This window comes from Thalassophryne amazonica, chromosome 13 (assembly GCF_902500255.1).
Source record: "Thalassophryne amazonica chromosome 13, fThaAma1.1, whole genome shotgun sequence".
Taxonomy (NCBI): domain Eukaryota; kingdom Metazoa; phylum Chordata; class Actinopteri; order Batrachoidiformes; family Batrachoididae; genus Thalassophryne; species Thalassophryne amazonica.
Window position 1 is genome coordinate 30,477,751 of NC_047115.1, and position 18,779 is coordinate 30,496,529.

The 18,779-nt window shown below is 45.7% G+C and overlaps 1 protein-coding gene across 1 annotated transcript in view; it reads right to left on the reverse strand.

The window, feature by feature from the left end:
• sorcs3b (sortilin related VPS10 domain containing receptor 3b) overlaps positions 1–18,779 on the reverse strand; it is a 154,070-nt gene that overhangs the window by 17,468 nt on the left and 117,823 nt on the right. The window contains exons 15-21 of the mRNA XM_034184870.1: positions 17,624–17,741; positions 17,349–17,482; positions 13,006–13,119; positions 2,883–3,054; positions 2,449–2,635; positions 2,092–2,225; positions 60–183 (exon numbers count right to left, since the gene is read on the reverse strand). Of these exons, the coding sequence (XP_034040761.1) occupies positions 60–183; positions 2,092–2,225; positions 2,449–2,635; positions 2,883–3,054; positions 13,006–13,119; positions 17,349–17,482; positions 17,624–17,741 (983 nt within the window). The remainder of the gene's footprint in view (positions 1–59; positions 184–2,091; positions 2,226–2,448; positions 2,636–2,882; positions 3,055–13,005; positions 13,120–17,348; positions 17,483–17,623; positions 17,742–18,779) is intronic.

Below are 18,779 nucleotides of genomic sequence, written 5' to 3' on the forward strand. Positions count from 1 at the left end.
TCTCATGACCCGAGGATCGGACCAATTAAAGTGCTTTGAAGATTGTCTCCCTCACTCACCTTTAACAGTTATAACTTTTGAATCCTGCATGATGGTGTTCCCACAGGCAACTTGGACCGTGACCTTGTTTTTGCCCTCTCTCTGAAACCTGTATGTGATGCTTCCCTCCAAGCTTATAATAGGCTGGATTAAAAAAAGAAGAAGATAAACACAGTGAATTATACAGAAAAAATAAAAAACACCAGCACCCTTTCAGCTACATACGTGTGCAGCCCTTGACGTGTTGTATAATCACGGATGCTGCAGTGAATACCATCTACGTGATAAATAAATATGACCACCATTCTAGTTGCATCCAGCAGAAACACACACACGAACAGTCGCACGGTGCGGCATTAAATATGATTTGTGTAAAAGCTCGGCAGACCGCTACTTTCAGGCTACAAATAGCTGCACAAGGACAAAGAAGAGAAAATTGGCAGAGTTTTAAAAAGAATCCACTAAACACAAGCAAGGCGACATTTGAATTGACTAATTTTAGGCACCTTAGAATTTTGACAAAATGTGATGTTTTAGAAATGGCCACCCTAATTAATGCGCCAGTGTCAACACAGCAGCGCTCGCGGTCTGAATACGTCACGTCTCATCAAGCGTTACTGAGTTACGGCTGTTGGAATTGTTTATGCATATCAGCACTTTAATCATCAAATTTGTATGTCTCATCCCTATGTAAGCATAATATACACACATTCTACACATAAAGTCTATCACACAATATTCTATTCAAGGCTCAAAGGCTATTAGGGAAAATTTATTTCATCTTCATTAAAATGAAAATATATGCACCAGACAACCCTTAAATCTAAGCAGCTCATCTACTCTCCAGCAAAATCATGTTAAATTATTAATATACAAATGTATGCAGCAAAAAAAAAAAAAAAAAAAAACAAAAAAACAACACCTATCTAAAAAGATGACATAGTTCTCACAGGTATATCTATGGTATCAGGATCATGGCTATGATTTGTATTTACAACAGATATCATGTTACGCTCATTAATATAAAATATATGCAGCAAATAAACAAACAAACAAAAATATGTTTGATAAGACAATATAATACTCATAGGTATACCTGTGGTACACGTATGAAGTGCCATTTAATAGGCATTTACAACAATGTACAAAATATGTACCAAACCCCACTTTCTCATCAAATCTAATAAACAAATGTCGTTCTCATAGGTAATCTATGGTGTAAGTGTCAAGCGTCTGCTAATTATTAATTACTTTCAGCAGAAATTGTGTTATAACAGTTAGTATACAAATATATGCAGCAACAAATAAACAACCAAACAACAATAAAAGACCAATCAAAACTAACAATATAATATCCACACAGGGATGTATTTAATTATCATCAAACAGAAATGTTTAACTCATTGTTATAGATAAATATGAATAAAAAATAAAAAATATCACATCTAATAATCTAATGTTGTCCTCACAGGTATATTTATGGTGTAAGTATCAAACATCCACCATGTATTCTTCATAAGTTTTCTTTGTAAGACAAATATCTTTATTGCCATAAATATGGAACTTTCTACTTTTTAACATAAAAACCATAAAATCTAATCAGCTGGACGGGGGTAACTATGGTGTAAGTATCACTTGTCTCCTATTTGTTTTAAGTACATAAGTATCAACACACAGAAATGTCATACTTATCATATGGAAATATATGTACAGCAAAGTCAAAAACATTATATCTGATAAGTTAATGTAGTCCTCATATGGAAATCTATGGACTAAGTATCAAGTGTTTCCTATTTATTAAGTATATATGTATCACCAGAAAGAAACGTTATACTCATTAATATTCAAACATCTGCAGCTAATGTAGTCGGAACACGCATACCTATGGTGTAGGTATGAAGTGTCTACCATATATTTTACTTAATGAGTTATCATGTTCAAATACATCTGCAGAGACACAAACACAAGCATGATGGAAAAATGTGTTATAGAATAGAACATATGTGGCGGTGAGATATAAAAAATAAATAAAAATGAGCGGGACAGAATTACCTCAGAGTTGTTGTCAAACCACCAGAAGAAGGTCAGTGTTCTGGTGTGACTCGGCCAAACCGCCGCAGTGAGATTAGCCTCCTTTCCCCGAATGGCTACAATAGGGGCTGACAGATATATACGCTCCACTGGACCTGAGGGAGCAACAAGAGCACACACAAACGCACACACGTTGAGAAAACACAGCGTTACTGTGATGTACGCTGGGCTCCAGGTGCGCGTTTTCTCAATGCATCAGAATGGGCAAAATGGAATTGAGGGAGGTGGCGAGTGTGAGCGTCCATGAAGAAGATTCATGGTGTGCACAGTGCAGCAGCAATGAATAATGATGTGTGTGTGTTTTTATTATTCACATACTGGTGATGTGTAGAAACAGTGCGCTGCTGTCAGAGCCCTGGTTGTTTTCGGCGTAAGCCGCCACTCGGTAAATCCCAGTCATTCTGTAGACGTGCTTGATGCCGTCGTCACTCCGGCTCACGTTGGAATACATGATCTTGATGCCGTCCCCGAAGTCGAGCTGGATGCTGGTTCTCGGCGAGTCTCCCTGAGGACAGATGGTAAGACGTGGCATGTGTCGTGACAGCTTAACTCGCCCGTGCTTCTCTTTGACTGCGTACGAGCGACGCTCGGCCCACTAAAGTGCATCTGCCGAGACGCCCCCGCAGCCCCCCGTGTCACAAATAGTTTGGAGGTGAATATGAACGCCACAAAAACTCAAGAGGAAAGACGCTGAGGTAAAAGAGGACACAAAAGTGAGGGATGGACAAGAGTGTTGGGGTGATATGACTCACGTTGTCAAGGTAGACCGTGAAAGTGACGTTGCTTCCAACGGCGGCGCTGAGATCTCCGTGGCTGGTGGACAGGCGGAGGCCTCGGGGTGGTCGGGGGTGGCAGACCTGTCTCCTGGGGGAGTACACATTCCTCCCTCCCTCCTTACAGTTATTGGCCAAAACCTTACGATACCTAAGAAACATAGAAGGTGAGGTCCATAAGCGAACCCTCAGTGATATTGCGGGATTTGACCACTAACGGGGACCTCCATTTAATATATACACAACATAACTTCATGTGGATAAATGGTGCACTGTTTTCATACATGTCAACCCCTTTGAGGGTCCACCTGTATAACCAAGTGAGAAAATCTATAAAATCAACACAAAATCCTTAGAACCTCCAAATCACACCAAAATCTGTTTTATCACCGTACACACAACCGCATAGCGGTATGACGTAACTGGGTTTTTGTCCACATATTATGAGTTGCCACAATGACATTAAAGTCAGGATCATTAGTATTTCCTCCACAGCTGAATTTCAAACAATGGAGATCTAGTATTCATGCGTCAAGCTGAAAAATAAAAATAAATCATACCCCAGAACTTAATCAAGTGTATCGAAAATCGCCTCGCCAGTGCCGATGTTGCAGACTGGCATGTCGATGATCCTCGACTTCGCCCCTGTGTTTATTAGGGATGGGTATCGATAAGATTTTATTGATATCAATAACATTATCGATTCCACTTATCGATCCAATTCCTTATCGATTCCCTTATATGAATAAGGGAATTGATTCAAAAGGAAACCTCTTGTGAACCTTTTGTGTACTAAAAGTAGGCTTTACAGGTTTTCTATGTCAGCGGGTCAAAGAGCTTTTTCTTATCGTGCACCTGCTCTGTGGAACAGTCTTCCTGCGATCATGAGGCAGTCAGAGTCCGTGGACATTTCTAAGTCAAGACTTAAAGCCTATTTTTATTCTCTTTCTTATGAATAGTTTTTTTTTTATTTGTTTTATTCTTTTACTTCTGTTTTTAATTATGTATTGAATTTTTTAATTTTAATTTATTTATTTAAATTTTTTATGTTGAACTGTTCTATGTGAGGCACCTTGAGACGGATTTTGTTGTGATTTGGCGCTTTATAAGCTGATTAAATTGAAATTGAATTGAAATTGAACAACATTTTATTGAGTCTTAAAGTAAATAAATATGAAATTGGTTACTGGATCCTTAAACTTTGGACATAATAAACTCTACATGGTGGATCCTTGATCTCTGGACATATATAGAAATAAACAAAATCTGTAGTTGTCAAAAGCAGCAAATCAAAGAACCAACGAACTAGTGGATCGAAGCATTGCTTCAATGGTTCATGGCTTCAAAGTGGAGTCGCGTTGCAGAAACGGTTGATTACAGACCAAACGCTGAATAGCCGACTTTATTTGTACGTCCATATGACTCTGAAACTTGAAAAAATCTGTATAATTTATGGACAATCCATATGGGTTGACATGTATGTGTTTTGTTATTGGCTGCAATCACCGAAGCAGTCGCGAAAAGTTTTTTTTTTTCGGTTCCCGCAGGAGAAGAAAAGGCGAGGAGGTAGGAGACGTCATGTAAGTCTTAGCCTACACAGCTAACCAGAGTAGCTCTGTTCTCTCGCCAGCAAAACCATCTCAACACGTTTGAGCTCCGGATTTTCCCAAATTTGCCCAAAACCCCACTGAAATAGACAAATTACGGCATATACGTCATATTTTACACTTTTAGCGCCCACCCCCAAACGACACTGTGCTGCCCTATTGGCCTCTGTGTGTGCGTGCGTGTACCTTCAAACACAGAGAAACTGGGGAGAGCTGACATTTGCTATTTGGTATGTTTATGTAGTTTGGGTCAAGGATGAGCGCCACTAAAGTGGAATGTTGATAGGACAAATACTTTTGGAGAAATTATGGATATTACGCAACAACAGTGAACAATGGACATTGATAATTACATTCCAGACTCACACACATTCCAAATCATTATAGAAACTTTACACAATTTATTATCACCCTTGAAAAATGTCAGCTACGTATTTTATAAACACTACCCAATCTAATTAACACGCTAGTGGTGTTTAAAATGCAACATGTGCTTGTAGCATCGACTTGCACTTTTTAATTCAAGGGGATTAACAATAAACAACACAATAAGCATTTGCACACGTAGTGCCTCCATAGTCAGAGTCCATAGGTAACTGGACAAACTACAAACAAGGGTTATTAGCAGCAGAGAACACAGTTAGCGCTAATAAATCCTAATCCGCTAACTGAAAGTTAACTGTGATAACGCTATACCTATAAGCTGCTAAAAAAAAAAAGAGCTGACACTACAATTAACCGATAACTTTTATTGCATCATTTCAGCTTTGTTTTTGTTTGTTTGTTTGTTTTTTGTTATTTTTTTTAAAATATGTTGTCATGTAAACATGGAGCGTTACAAAAAGTTCACCATGCAAAGCTCAGGTAGTAATTAAGATAGACATAAATAATAAAATGCACAAATGCAATTAAAAGTATTAAAGTGTTTAATAGGGGGATTGAGACCAGAGAATCAGAAATATTAAGCATTTTTATGAATGTTAAATTTTGTTGTTATAAAAAATGGTATCGGATTTAGAGTTAGCAAAACTTAATTTGGATTAAAGCAAATTGTTCGCTTAGCTATAAAGTGAATCTACTCATGAAAAAAATAGCTTTGCTAATTAGCTGTTAGCGGATTAGCTGAGCTGTGCTCACAACTGTTTTTATAAAGGTAACTCATCACTTCAAAAGTCTGTTTTCTTTAGAAAATCGAAGGATGGATAATGAGCATTTTCAAGTCACTGAATATGTCTCGGACTTCATCTACATATATCAACAGTTAAGAAAGAAATATGGTGCTAGGAGTACAAATGTCGCTACCATGGCAGTGCTTGACTCTATCTAACTCAGAAGGGGAGGGTCCACTAGTCCTCGGGTCCACTGGTCTTCCGGTCCACTGGTCCTAACCTCTTTATATTATTTAATGGCGTATATTACAACCCCAAACTGATTTTAAAGTTCACAAATAAATGTAATACTGTCAAATAGCAAACAAACCAGATCCAGTTTTGATCAATTTACAAAATAGAACATGTGATTCTGCTGACATACACCATTAATCATCTTTAATTGTACTGTTGTCTATAAATCCGCTGAATTGAACAAATAATGGTAATTAGTCACAATGAAATGTTTTTTTTAATTGTCACACCTTTGTAAAATTACTTAACCTACTTTAGTGCAACATATAGCCTACCATAAATGTAAAAACAACTTCAACATGCTCGCCTTAATACTGGGACTAGTGTTGTGTGGGCCGCTGAAGAGGAGGTACTGCTGGCCCACCACCACCAGAGGGCGCCCTGCCTGGAGTGCGGGCTCCAGGCACCAGAGGGCGCTGCCGCCGACGAAGGCTGTCAGGCTGACAGCTGTCACCCATTACTAGACACAGCTGACTGCACTCAGGACGGAGTATATCAGCAGGACAGCGTCTCCACCTCAGTGCCGAGATATCGCCTTGAGATTAAGGTAACCTACTCTGCTAGTATATATTTTGAGGACTCTGATAAACCTTGCTAAACTATTTCAGGACAGCTGATTACAGAAAGCACCTTGCTTGGATAAGTACTCACCTTCCTGCTTCATTATTTCAAGAGGTGGAGGCGGCTTCTCCCCTCTCCGTCTACTGGGTGCTGTCGCACCCATACCTGTGTGTTTGTGCTCTTTCCCGCCAGCAGTACCGGATCCGACGAGCGAAGGCAGTGGCCACCTGGGAATTCGGGACTTGGCGGTTCCAGTACTCCTGGTTTTCGGTGGCGGAGGAAATCTGGGTGGTTCCGGTTCGACGGGGACGGACGTCTCCTACCTTCGAGCCTGCCCACACAACACCAGCAGATTTCGACTTACAAAGTATTAATTGTTGTATTGGTTGTGCCCTGTTCACAACAGTAAAACTTGTTATTCACCTTTCTCTATTGTCCGTTCATTGCGCCCCCTGTTGTGGGTCCGTGTACCTACACTTTCACAACAGGATATCTCGGCCAGCGTCATGGATCCCGAGGGGCGTCAACCGGCTGTTGAACGGCCAATGGAAGAACAGGGCGCAGCGGCGGCTTCGGGAGGGGTAATCGGTGAGTTGCAGCGGATCCTCACCGCTTTCACCACTCGGATCGATTTTATGACCGAGCAGCACGTTCTCCTAAACCGCAGGGTGGAGGCTCTCGCCGCACAAATGGAAGCGCGCCCTCCGGGCGCCGCTGCGGCTCTCCCTCCCGAGGACCCTGCGTGTGAGAATGACGTTCCACTGGTTGTTCAACGGCCCCTTCCTCCGTCCCCTGAAGCATACATAAGCCCTCCAGAACCGTACGACGGCTGTGTGGAGACGTGCGCGGACTTCCTTATGCAATGTTCGCTCGTCTTCGCTCAGCGTCCCGTGATGTACGCAGCTGATGCTAGCAGGGTAGCTTATGTGATAAATCTGCTTCGCGGGGAGGCACGCGCTTGGGCTACAGCGCTCTGGGAACAGAGCTCACGGCTCCTTCAGTCATACGACGGGTTTGTACGGGAGCTCAGAACGGTGTTCGATCATCCCAACAGAGGAGAGTCCGCTTCAACCGCATTACTGTCCATACGACAGGGACGTCGGAGCGCAGCTGCCTATGCAGTCGCCTTCCGCATCGCGGCAGCGAGATCCGGCTGGAATAGCACTGCCCTCCGCGCTGCCTTTGTAAATGGATTGTCTCTGGTCCTAAAAGAGCACCTGGTGGCTAAAGACGAACCGCGGGATTTAGACGGGCTCATTGATCTGGTCATACGGCTTGACAACCGGTTAGAGGAACGTCGCCGGGAGCGAGGCGAAGGGCGTGGCCAGGCACGGGTCGTCCCTCTCCCTTCCGGGTCCGATCGAGTTCCGCCGTCCCCACGCTCCTCTGTTCCGGCGCTCCGTGCGCTTACGGCTCCCCCTGCTGACGAAGCTATGGACACGAGCAGGGCAACATTTAGGGCACCTGAAGCACAAAGGAGGCGGGCCCACGGAGCTTGTTATGTTTGTGGCTCGAGTGAGCATATGGCAAACGATTGCCCCGAGCGGTTAAAACACCGACGCCCGCCCCTAGAGACTGGGCCAGGGGTGGGCCAAAACATGCACGTGGGACACACCCACATTGCTACACGACTCCCAGTCACGATCCTATATGAGGATTCAACCCTGAAAGCCCCAGCACTGGTGGACACGGGCTCTGAGGGGAATCTGCTTGACAGCAGATGGGCCAGGGAGATAGGGCTCCCTCTGGTGGCTCTTACCTCGCCTGTGCAGGTTCGGGCACTAGATGGCTCCCTACTCCCACCAATCACGCACAAGACACCTCCAGTAACTCTGGTGGTGTCAGGCAACCACCGGGAGGTGATCGAGTTCTTCGTGACTCAGGCCACCTCCCGTGTGGTTTTGGGTTTTTCCCTGGATGCTAAAGCACAATCCCCGGATTGATTGGCCGTCCGGGGTAGTGGTACAGTGGAGCGAAACCTGCCATCGGGAGTGTCTCGGTTCCTCGGTTCCTCCTGGCTCCCAAGCTAAGGAGGAGGTCCGAGTCCCGCCCAATCTGAAGGCGGTGCCAGCGGAGTACCATGACCTCGCTGACGTGTTCAGCAAGGATCTGGCCCTCACGCTACCTCCCCACCGCCCGTATGATTGTGCCATTGATTTGGTTCCAGGCAGTGAGTTTCCGTCCAGTAGGCTGTACAACCTCTCACGGCCGGAACGCGAATCCATGGAGACCTACATCCGGGACTCTTTAGCTGCCGGGTTGATCCGGAATTCCACCTCACCGATGGGCGCAGGTTTCTTTTTTGTGGGTAAAAAGGATGGCGGACTTCGTCCATGCATTGATTATAGGGGGTTGAACGAGATCACGGTTCGCAATCGATACCCGTTGCCCTTGTTGGATTCGGTGTTCACCCCCCTGCATGGAGCCAAGATGTTCACCAAGCTGGATCTTAGGAATGCGTATCATTTGGTTCGGATTCGGAAGGGAGACGAATGGAAGACGGCATTCAACACCCCCTTAGGTCATTTTGAGTACCTGGTCATGCCGTTCGGTCTCACTAATGCTCCCGCGACCTTCCAAGCGTTGGTAAACGATGTCTTGCGGGACTTCCTGCACCGGTTTGTCTTCGTATATCTAGACGATATACTCATCTTTTCCCCGGATCCTGAGACTCATGTCCGGCATGTCCGTCAGGTCCTGCAGCGGTTGTTGGAGAACCGTCTGTTTGTGAAGGGCGAGAAGTGTGAGTTCCACCGCACTTCTTTGTCCTTCCTGGGGTTTATCATCTCCTCTGACTCCGTCGCCCCGGATCCGGCCAAGGTTGCGGCGGTGAGAGATTGGCCCCAACCCACTAGCCGTAGGAAGCTGCAACAGTTCCTCGGCTTCGCTAATTTCTACAGGAGGTTCATCAAGGGCTACAGTCAGGTAGTTAGCCCCCTGACAGCCCTGACCTCTCCAAAAGTTCCCTTCACCTGGTCGGACCGGTGCGAGGCCGCGTTCAAGGAGTTGAAACGGCGCTTCTCGTCTGCACCAGTTCTGGTGCAGCCCGATCCTAGCCGCCAGTTAGTGGTTGAAGTGGATGCCTCGGACTCAGGGATAGGAGCGGTGCTCTCCCAGAGCGGGAAGACCGATAAGGTCCTTCACCCGTGTGCCTATTTTCTCGCAGGTTGACCCCCGCTGAACGGAATTATGACGTCGGCAATCGGGAACTCCTTGCTGTGAAAGAGGCCCTCGAAGAGTGGAGACATCTGTTGGAGGGAACAGCCGTGCCATTCACGGTTTTCACTGACCATCGGAACCTGGAGTACATCAGGACCGCTAAGCGTCTGAACCCCAGGCAAGCCCGCTGGTCATTGTTCTTTGGCCGTTTTGACTTCCGGATTACCTACCGCCCCGGGACCAAGAACCAGCGATCGGATGCATTGTCCCGGGTGCACGAAGAGGAGGTCAGAACGGAACCGTCGGATCCCCCGGATCCCATCATCCCGGAGTCCGCTATCGTGGCCGCCCTCACCTGGGACGTGGAGAAGACCGTCCGGGAGGCCCTGACCCGTGTCCCGGACCCCGGAAACGGACCAAAGAACAAACTATACGTCCCACCAGAGGCCAGGGCCGCAGTCCTAGACTTCTGTCACGGTTCTAAGCTCTCCTGTCACCCAGGGGTGCGAAGGACCGTGGCAGTCGTCCGGCAACGCTTCTGGTGGGCATCCCTGGAGACCGACGTCCGGGACTACGTCCAGGCTTGTACCACCTGTGCCAGGGGCAAGGCCAATCATCAGAAGACCTCAGGGCAGCTACAGCCACTGCCCGTGCCTCATCGCCCCTGGTCCCACATCGGCCTGGACTTCGTCACGGGTCTCCCGCCGTCCCAGGGAAAAACCGTCGTCTTCACGATAGTGGACCGTTTCTCCAAGGCGGCCCACTTCGTGGCCCTCCCGAAGCTCCCTACGGCCCAGGAGACAGCGGACCTCCTGGTCCACCACGTCGTCCGTCTGCATGGCATACCATCAGACATCGTCTCCGATCGCGGTCCCCAGTTCACCTCACATGTCTGGAGGAGCTTCTGCCGGGAACTGGGGGCCTCGGTCAGCCTTTCGTCCGGGTACCACCCCCAGACCAACGGGCAAGCAGAGCGGGCCAACCAAGAACTGGAGCAGACACTACGCTGTGTGACAGCCGCGCACCCGACGGCCTGGAGTACCCACCTGGCCTGGATCGAGTACGCCCACAACAGCCAAGTGTCATCAGCCACCGGCCTCTCCCCGTTTGAGGTGTGCTTGGGGTATCAGCCCCCCTTGTTTCCGGTGGTCGAGGGAGAGGTCGGTGTGCCCTCGGTCCAGGCCCACCTACGGAAGTGCCGTCGGGTGTGGCGTGCTGCCCGCTCTGCTTTGTTGAAGGCCCGGACGAGGGCGAAGAAACATGCAGACCGGCGGCGGGCCCCGGCCCCCACGTACCGTCCTGGGCAGGCAGTGTGGTTGTCCACCAAGGACATTCCCCTTCAAGTGGACTCCCCCAAGCTCCAAGAACGGTACATCGGTCCCTTCAAGGTTGTCAAAGTCATCAATCCCGCCGCAGTGAGGCTTCAGCTTCCGGCCTCACTGCGGATCCACCCAGTATTCCACGTCTCCCGGATAAAGCCCCATCACACCTCACCCCTCTGCACCCCGGGTCCGGCACCACCTCCTGCCCGGATCATCGACGGGGAACCGGCTTGGACCGTGCGCCGGCTCCTTGATGTCCGTCGAATGGGCCGGGGTTTTCAGTACCTGGTGGACTGGGAGGGGTACGGCCCCGAGGAGCGCTCCTGGGTGAGGAAGGGCTTCATCCTGGACCCGGCCCTCCTGGCCGACTTCTACCGACGCCATCCGGACAAGCCCGGCCGTGCGCCAGGAGGCGCCCGTTGAGGGGGGGGTCCTGTTGTGTGGGCCGCTGAAGAGGAGGTACTGCTGGCCCACCACCACCAGAGGGCGCCCTGCCTGGAGTGCGGGCTCCAGGCACCAGAGGGCGCTGCCGCCGACGAAGGCTGTCAGGCTGACAGCTGTCACCCATTACTAGACACAGCTGACTGCACTCAGGACGGAGTATATCAGCAGGACAGCGTCTCCACCTCAGTGCCGAGATATCGCCTTGAGATTAAGGTAACCTACTCTGCTAGTATATATTTTGAGGACTCTGATAAACCTTGCTAAACTATTTCAGGACAGCTGATTACAGAAAGCACCTTGCTTGGATAAGTACTCACCTTCCTGCTTCATTATTTCAAGAGGTGGAGGCGGCTTCTCCCCTCTCCGTCTACTGGGTGCTGTCGCACCCATACCTGTGTGTTTGTGCTCTTTCCCGCCAGCAGTACCGGATCCGACGAGCGAAGGCAGTGGCCACCTGGGAATTCGGGACTTGGCGGTTCCAGTACTCCTGGTTTTCGGTGGCGGAGGAAATCTGGGTGGTTCCGGTTCGACGGGGACGGACGTCTCCTACCTTCGAGCCTGCCCACACAACACCAGCAGATTTCGACTTACAAAGTATTAATTGTTGTATTGGTTGTGCCCTGTTCACAACAGTAAAACTTGTTATTCACCTTTCTCTATTGTCCGTTCATTGCGCCCCCTGTTGTGGGTCCGTGTACCTACACTTTCACAACAACTAGGACTAGTGGACCCTAGGACTCGTGGGAAGTTCCCAACTCAAGCATGGGTAAAGAGGTGGAGAAGACTGGTGTGATGTGGGCACAAAGAATGGAGCCTGAACATACCCACCATCTTGAAGACAGAAAACAAGCTAAATCTGACAGGCTAACTTTGGATGGGTATTTTATTAACATATTTTTATGGACTCAGCAGTGGTTTTCAAAGCAGGTGACTTGGGGTGTGGGTGTTGAAAAAAAAATTGGACTGGCATATTGCCTCAGTAACCGTGAACTAGCAGCGCAGGCAACCTCACCAATTGGCGACACCTGCTAATTTGTGCAAATGGTGCTAATATACAAATTAAGACGTCACTCATACTGGAGCCCAGCCTTCTACAATGTTCCAAATCACAGCAAGGCGTACTGTCTCAGGTATTTGGAATGAAATGCTCAGAAAGGACACACATGGCCGCCACTGTTGGCAGGTCCCTCAACCCGCAACCCTCAAATTGTCATGAACAGGGAAGCTAGCTATTGAAACTTTTTATTTATTGTGTGCCAAGCTATAAACATGTTTATTTCTGCTATAAATTTAGAAATTTTAATATGGGTTTATATTGCAATTGACTCGCCTTTGGAGGCAGCCTCAATTGGCCACTCAAAAAACTTGCATGATTTGGCACATCCGTGTTGACTTCATTTACCAGCACTGGAGGTTAGACCTCAATGCCTTCCCTCAACATTCTTCTTCTTCTTCTTCTTACGCAGTTACTCAGTGACTCAAAATTCCAAATAACTGTGTCACTGTCCAAGTACTTATGTATCCGACTGTATTTAAAAAAATATATCAAAGCTTCTGACAAGCAAACTATGACTGAAGCTTGGATAAAATGAGGAGGCCGACTTACCCCGTGCTGTTCAGGAAACTTTGGCTGGTGCTGCAGCTCTTAGCGGCGCTGTTTGGATTAAACCAGAAAGCAGGGGAGCACTTCCCATCCGTCTGGCGTTCCCACCCGTAGTCACTGTCAAAAACACGACACTTCATAAAATGATAAACACTGCTCCTCAAATAGTCTAACTTCTACAAGCTTTTGTGCCCGGGCAAATACTTCAGAGTCGTAATGTTGAGGCATATTTTAAGATCACAACGTTTGATCCCTCTTGTCAGACAAGAGGGATCAAACAGAATTTCAGACAGATGGATAAAAGATATTTAAAATTCATTTAGCTGTTCATTATTAATGGAATTCTAATAAGTCACGTGACATTATGCCAAGTACAGCAGTATGATAAAAAGTTCTTAATGCTCATCAATGATTTCTGAACCATAATTAGATTGAATTAATGGTCACGTCCGATTTCAAGCATATATGCTTTGGAAGACGGGCACCAAGGAATGTGAAGTTATGAAAAATAATAATTCAATTTTAGGTATATAAATCCAACACTATTTTGAGTACAGCTGAAATAGACTAATTAAAGAACCAAAGATAAAACTGGAAAGGCACATATCTCAGTCAACACCCCACAATCCTTAAACCCCAACAAGATTCTATCCATCTATATCCATTATACTGGACCACCCCTTTAAAAAAAACAAAAAAACAAATCGTTGTCTTGATGTGCACCTATGAACAGAAAATCATGGGATCGTGAAGACAAGGCCTGATTTACTAAAGGTTTGCATGTATAAATATAACGCAACGCTAAAATACCCTCGGCTGTATGAGCATACAAATAAGATACAGAATGTGACCTTTTGACCTCTTAAAATGGGTCAAGGTTAGCCATCTTTGAATCAGTCCAAGGTATGTGTCCCAAGAATGTTCCCTATGAATTTGAAGAGCCTGGCAGTTATAGAAATGGAGTTATGCTGAACACAGACAGACAGACAGATGGACAGACGGACGCAAAGTCTTCGCAATGCCCGATTGCCATATTTTGGCCTAGGGTAAAAACATGAGCAAATGCGATACTGCCTACAAACAAATGTGTAACCTGATGGTAGGGAGTGAAGTCAGCCCACTGCAAACACCCCCCAACTGAAGCCACCCCAGTTTGGGTGAAGCCACCCCACTTTTTTCAGTGAATTCACCCCAATGCAACCCCCGCATAGGTGAAGCCACCCCAGTTTGGGTGAAGCCACCCCACTTTTTTAGTGAAGTCACCCCACTGCAACCTCCCCCAGGTGAAGGCACCCCAGTCCAGGTGAAGCCACCCCACTTTTTTCAGTGAATTCACCCCAATGCAACCCCCCCATAGGTGAAGCCACCCCACTTTTTTAGTGAAGTCACCCCACTGCAACCTCCCCCAGGTGAAGGCACCCCAGTCCAGGTGAAGCCACCCCACTTTTTTCAGTGAAGTCACCCCAATGCAACCCCCCCCAGGTGAAGCCACCCCACTTTTTTCAGTGAGGTTACCCCAATGCAACCCCTCCATAGGTGAAGCCACCCCAGTCCATGTGAAGCCACCCCACTTTTTCAGTGAAGTCACTCCATTGCAACCTCCCCCAGGTGAAGCCACCCCACCTTTTTCAGTGAAGTCACGCCACTCCAGCTATCCATGCTTATTTTTTAAAAATAATTAAGAATGACTACTTTAAAGTTAGGGACCTGCCAGTGTGATGTATAGAACTGGACAGTGGTCCCTGCTTCTCTCATCCAGGGGTGCTGAAAAGGGGAGAATAAGGAGAATGATTCTAAGGGCCCATGATTGACAGGGGCCCAGAGACGTCCCCAAATACAATTATAATGCTGACAAAATAATATGGGGGTGGCCCAGTCTGATTTCTTTTGGAGGAGACCAAAATCCCTGGTGGTGCCCCTGCTCCCATCAGTGGGCTTTTTGCCTGACAATTACATTGGTCTACCTTAAAATATCATCTCACTAACAAAACTTGAGTAAGAACACTATATTATCCCACTGGTGTGTATAAATAATTTATTACATGAACATATCAGAATTGAAATACTGCATTATTAGAGTGATGTGACTTCACCTGGAGTGGGGTGACTTCAGTCAAAACACAGTGGGGTGACTTCACCTGGGGTGAGTTCTCAGTGGGGTGACTTCACTATGAACCCAACCTGATCTATTAACAAAAACAAACAAACAAAAAAAAAAAACACAAAAAAGGGGGGAAAAAGAGCACATTTGCATCAATGAACATGCAATTTGGGGTGTTTCCACCCAAGTGTGCAAAATACTGGGAGGATAATATACAAATAGATTAATTTAGTATACGCAATGTGATTTATCATACCAAAAATAAAACATTTTCAGAGACTGCATCTGTAGTTGCATGTTTGAAGACAGGGTGCTATCACAAATCTATCGATTCAGAGTCGATGTTTTGTGAATGCGAAGAGAATACATTAAAAGCGGAGCCAGCAAGCTGAGAAAAGCACCTCTGTTGTGGGAATGCACCTTTGAAACCAATAGTTTAAAGAGATAGAAAAGAGGGTGGAGGATTTCCACTGCAGCAGTGCTGAATCTGGGCTTGTGCCACACACCCTGCACCTCCCGCAAACCTTTGTCAAGGCACATTCATTTTCGGTTTGGTACATCTTCAATAAAAAACAATTCCTGCTAAAATGTCTGTGTTTGCCTTATTGTGCGTTTACCTGCAAGTGGTTGCTTGAATTTCATTTTGCACTTGCTGTTATTAACACACATAAACTCCTGATTTACATGCTGCTGTCTGTGTCATGTTACCTATGATTTGCTATTATTTGGACACGTTCTTAGAAGTGGTGTCACTAAGGGCATCCAGCATAAAACATGCCAAATCAACATGCAGATCCATCTCAGATCTGCTCTGGTGACCCAGAGTGAAAGCAAAGGAATGTACTATTCTTAGTAAATCACTTGCAAAAAGTTCACCAACTCAAAGTGCAAAATTTTAGAATTCCCACACAGTGTCGTACTTGTTATATGGAATCCCTGACCCTTGATCCCTAATTTCAGATCTTTGATCATGACCTTTGATCCTGATCTTTTCTCAGCTTCTCCTTTTTTGCTTGGGGTCGCCACAGCAGATCCTACATGGATCTGCATATTGATTTCGTTGAGGCTGATCACTCATCTTTGATCCTGTGAATAAAACCTTTTGGCCTCTTTTGATGTGGTTCCCGTTTTGGCCTGTGTGCCAGTCGACAATGCTATTTCCTGACCAGCTGTTTCACACACTGAACGATCGCGGTGTCGCCAACCGAATGGTCCCCCCTAAAAATGCATCTGAGAATGCGGTTAGCTGCGGTTCATGGATTAAAACCTCGTTTCTGCTTCAAACTGCACTCCAGTCATCATCTATCTCAGTGACAGACATCTGAAGCTTTTGTACAACAATTGTTTCCACGTAAATTCAGCATTATTTCATCATAAAAGACGGAGGAAGCGATCAGAGTGCTGTGGTGAAACAAGCTGCTAGCTGATGCGTTCACTGCGCCTTAGTCATTTCAAAGCGTCACAGAATTTTGCAGAGTTTCTGCTTAAAACAAACTCATTTCTGCTTAAAACTGACTTTAGAATGATTTAAGAGGTTTTACCTTCATCATCTGATGGTTAATAATCACATTAATCCATTTGATTGCTTTTGAGTGGTCCGAAATGAAGCATGCACAGATGTAAAAGGCGGACCGATTTTTAGAAGGGGACCATTCGGACAGCGACACCGGTCCTTTGTTCTGCTCATGCAATGCTGTTTCTTGTAATCGCCAAAGTGAACTCTATGCGAACGACACGCTGTCTCACACGCCAGGGGTTTCCTGTTTCATTGTTTATTGCATTGTTTATTATTTATTATTATTATTAACACGCTTGTTTAGGGTTGATTCCTTTCTCTGCCACGATCAAGGCAGAGTCTCTACATCTGGAGTTGGTCCCTGGGCGCCAGACTGTGGCTGCCCACTGCTCCTAGTGGTTGGATTGTGTCTAACTGTAACTTGGATGGGTTAAATGCAGAGGACAAATTTCATTGTATGTACAATGACAATAAATGCTCTATTCTATTCTGATTGCTGATTACTTTGACCCCATAATCATGATCAAAGTTTATCCTTAAAGGATCAAAGCCAGAATGTGCCTCTTGTTCTGGTTCTTTAAATAGGTTCTTCCTTGATCCCTGCCCCACCAAATTTCATTGAAGTCTATGCAGATTTAGTTAAATTCTGATAACTAACGAACTAACAGATGCTGGTGATGAGATATCCTTTGTGACGGAGGTGATATCTCTGAGGTGATGTGTCGTTACCATTCGAAATCAAAGGCTGTGCACTGGCACGGCTCTGAGGAATAGATCCTGGAATAGCCTTGTGCCAGCATGCAACTCTTGCCAGGTCTGCGCTTCATATAAATCTGTTTCTCACCCATCACACACGACTCTCCCTGTCAAGGGAAGAAGAAAATGAAACAATTTTTCACAGGAAAGAAAGCTCAGCTGAAACAAAGACTCCTGTTCATGTTTGAGCGTGCAGCGAGGGTGCAGCGACGTGCAAATGCGCGTCTTCAGTTTAACCGTGGTGTTACCTTGTTGTGCAGGTGCCACGTCTGGTAATCTCCATCCATGCATCGCCTATTAAAGATGCCCTTGTAATCAATTTTGATCAGCTGCCATTCTGAACGGTGGCTTGAGTGTCCAAAGAAACTACAAAATTTTGAAAGAAACACAAGATAAGACACAATTTCTGACCCAAATGTAACAGTGTTCACACAAATACAAAATCATGTCACGTTTTTCTGACTGACTTTGTGGCGTGGATTTTGGTGTTAAATGATTTTTGATGCACAACATCATTTTCCTTCTGCATCACATCAGCATCATATTGAAAGGTACGGAAACTTTAAATTGTAATATGAATTAATAAAAAAACTCAAAGTGATACCGACTTTCGTGGGTTTTACTTATGGGAAAGATTCAGTTGCTAATTTCATCAAGCTCAAAGATCAAAAGAAAATTAATTTTCAGAAAAACATCTTCAGTTGGCTGGAACAGAAACTTTGGGTCCTTGAGTAATTCAAGCCTCACTTGAATCAAAAAGCAGCTTGGTGTAACTGAATATTTTAGTGTCAAAATGTGCTCTTTGATGGATTCTGACATACAATGAAATGCAGTTTTATCAAGGTCAAAGGTCAACACAAGCCTTTACAGGCATTTTTAGGAAAAAAATATCCAATTGATGCAGTAGGTACTTTGGGTCTCTGAGTAATATTAGGCTAAAATGTGCTTTTCATTGAATACTGAATTACAGTAAGTTCTGATTTCATCGTGGTCAAAGGTCTAGTAAGAACTTTCAATGATTTCGGGAAAGGTGTCTCTGAGTAATTTAAACCCTGACCTGTGACTTGCCTCAGCTGTTATTGACATCTGACTAGTGGATGAATTTTCTTGTAACCCCGTGCATCCGCAAAGCGGCGATAGCTGTGTATTGCTTTTACTAGCACGTATATTTGTGTCGGTGCGACAAGACAACTCAAAAACAGCTGGATGGATTTCCTTCCAACTCGGCAGGTTATTAGATTTAGAGTTTGATCAAAGGTCAATGGACAACAAAACCATGGCCAGAGAAACACCTTGATGGATGATCAAAGGATATATTGATCAGCAAAATATTTGTGATTGATTGGTATGAATTACTTCACAATAATGTCACACAGAAGTTGTATGATAAAGTCATACATCATC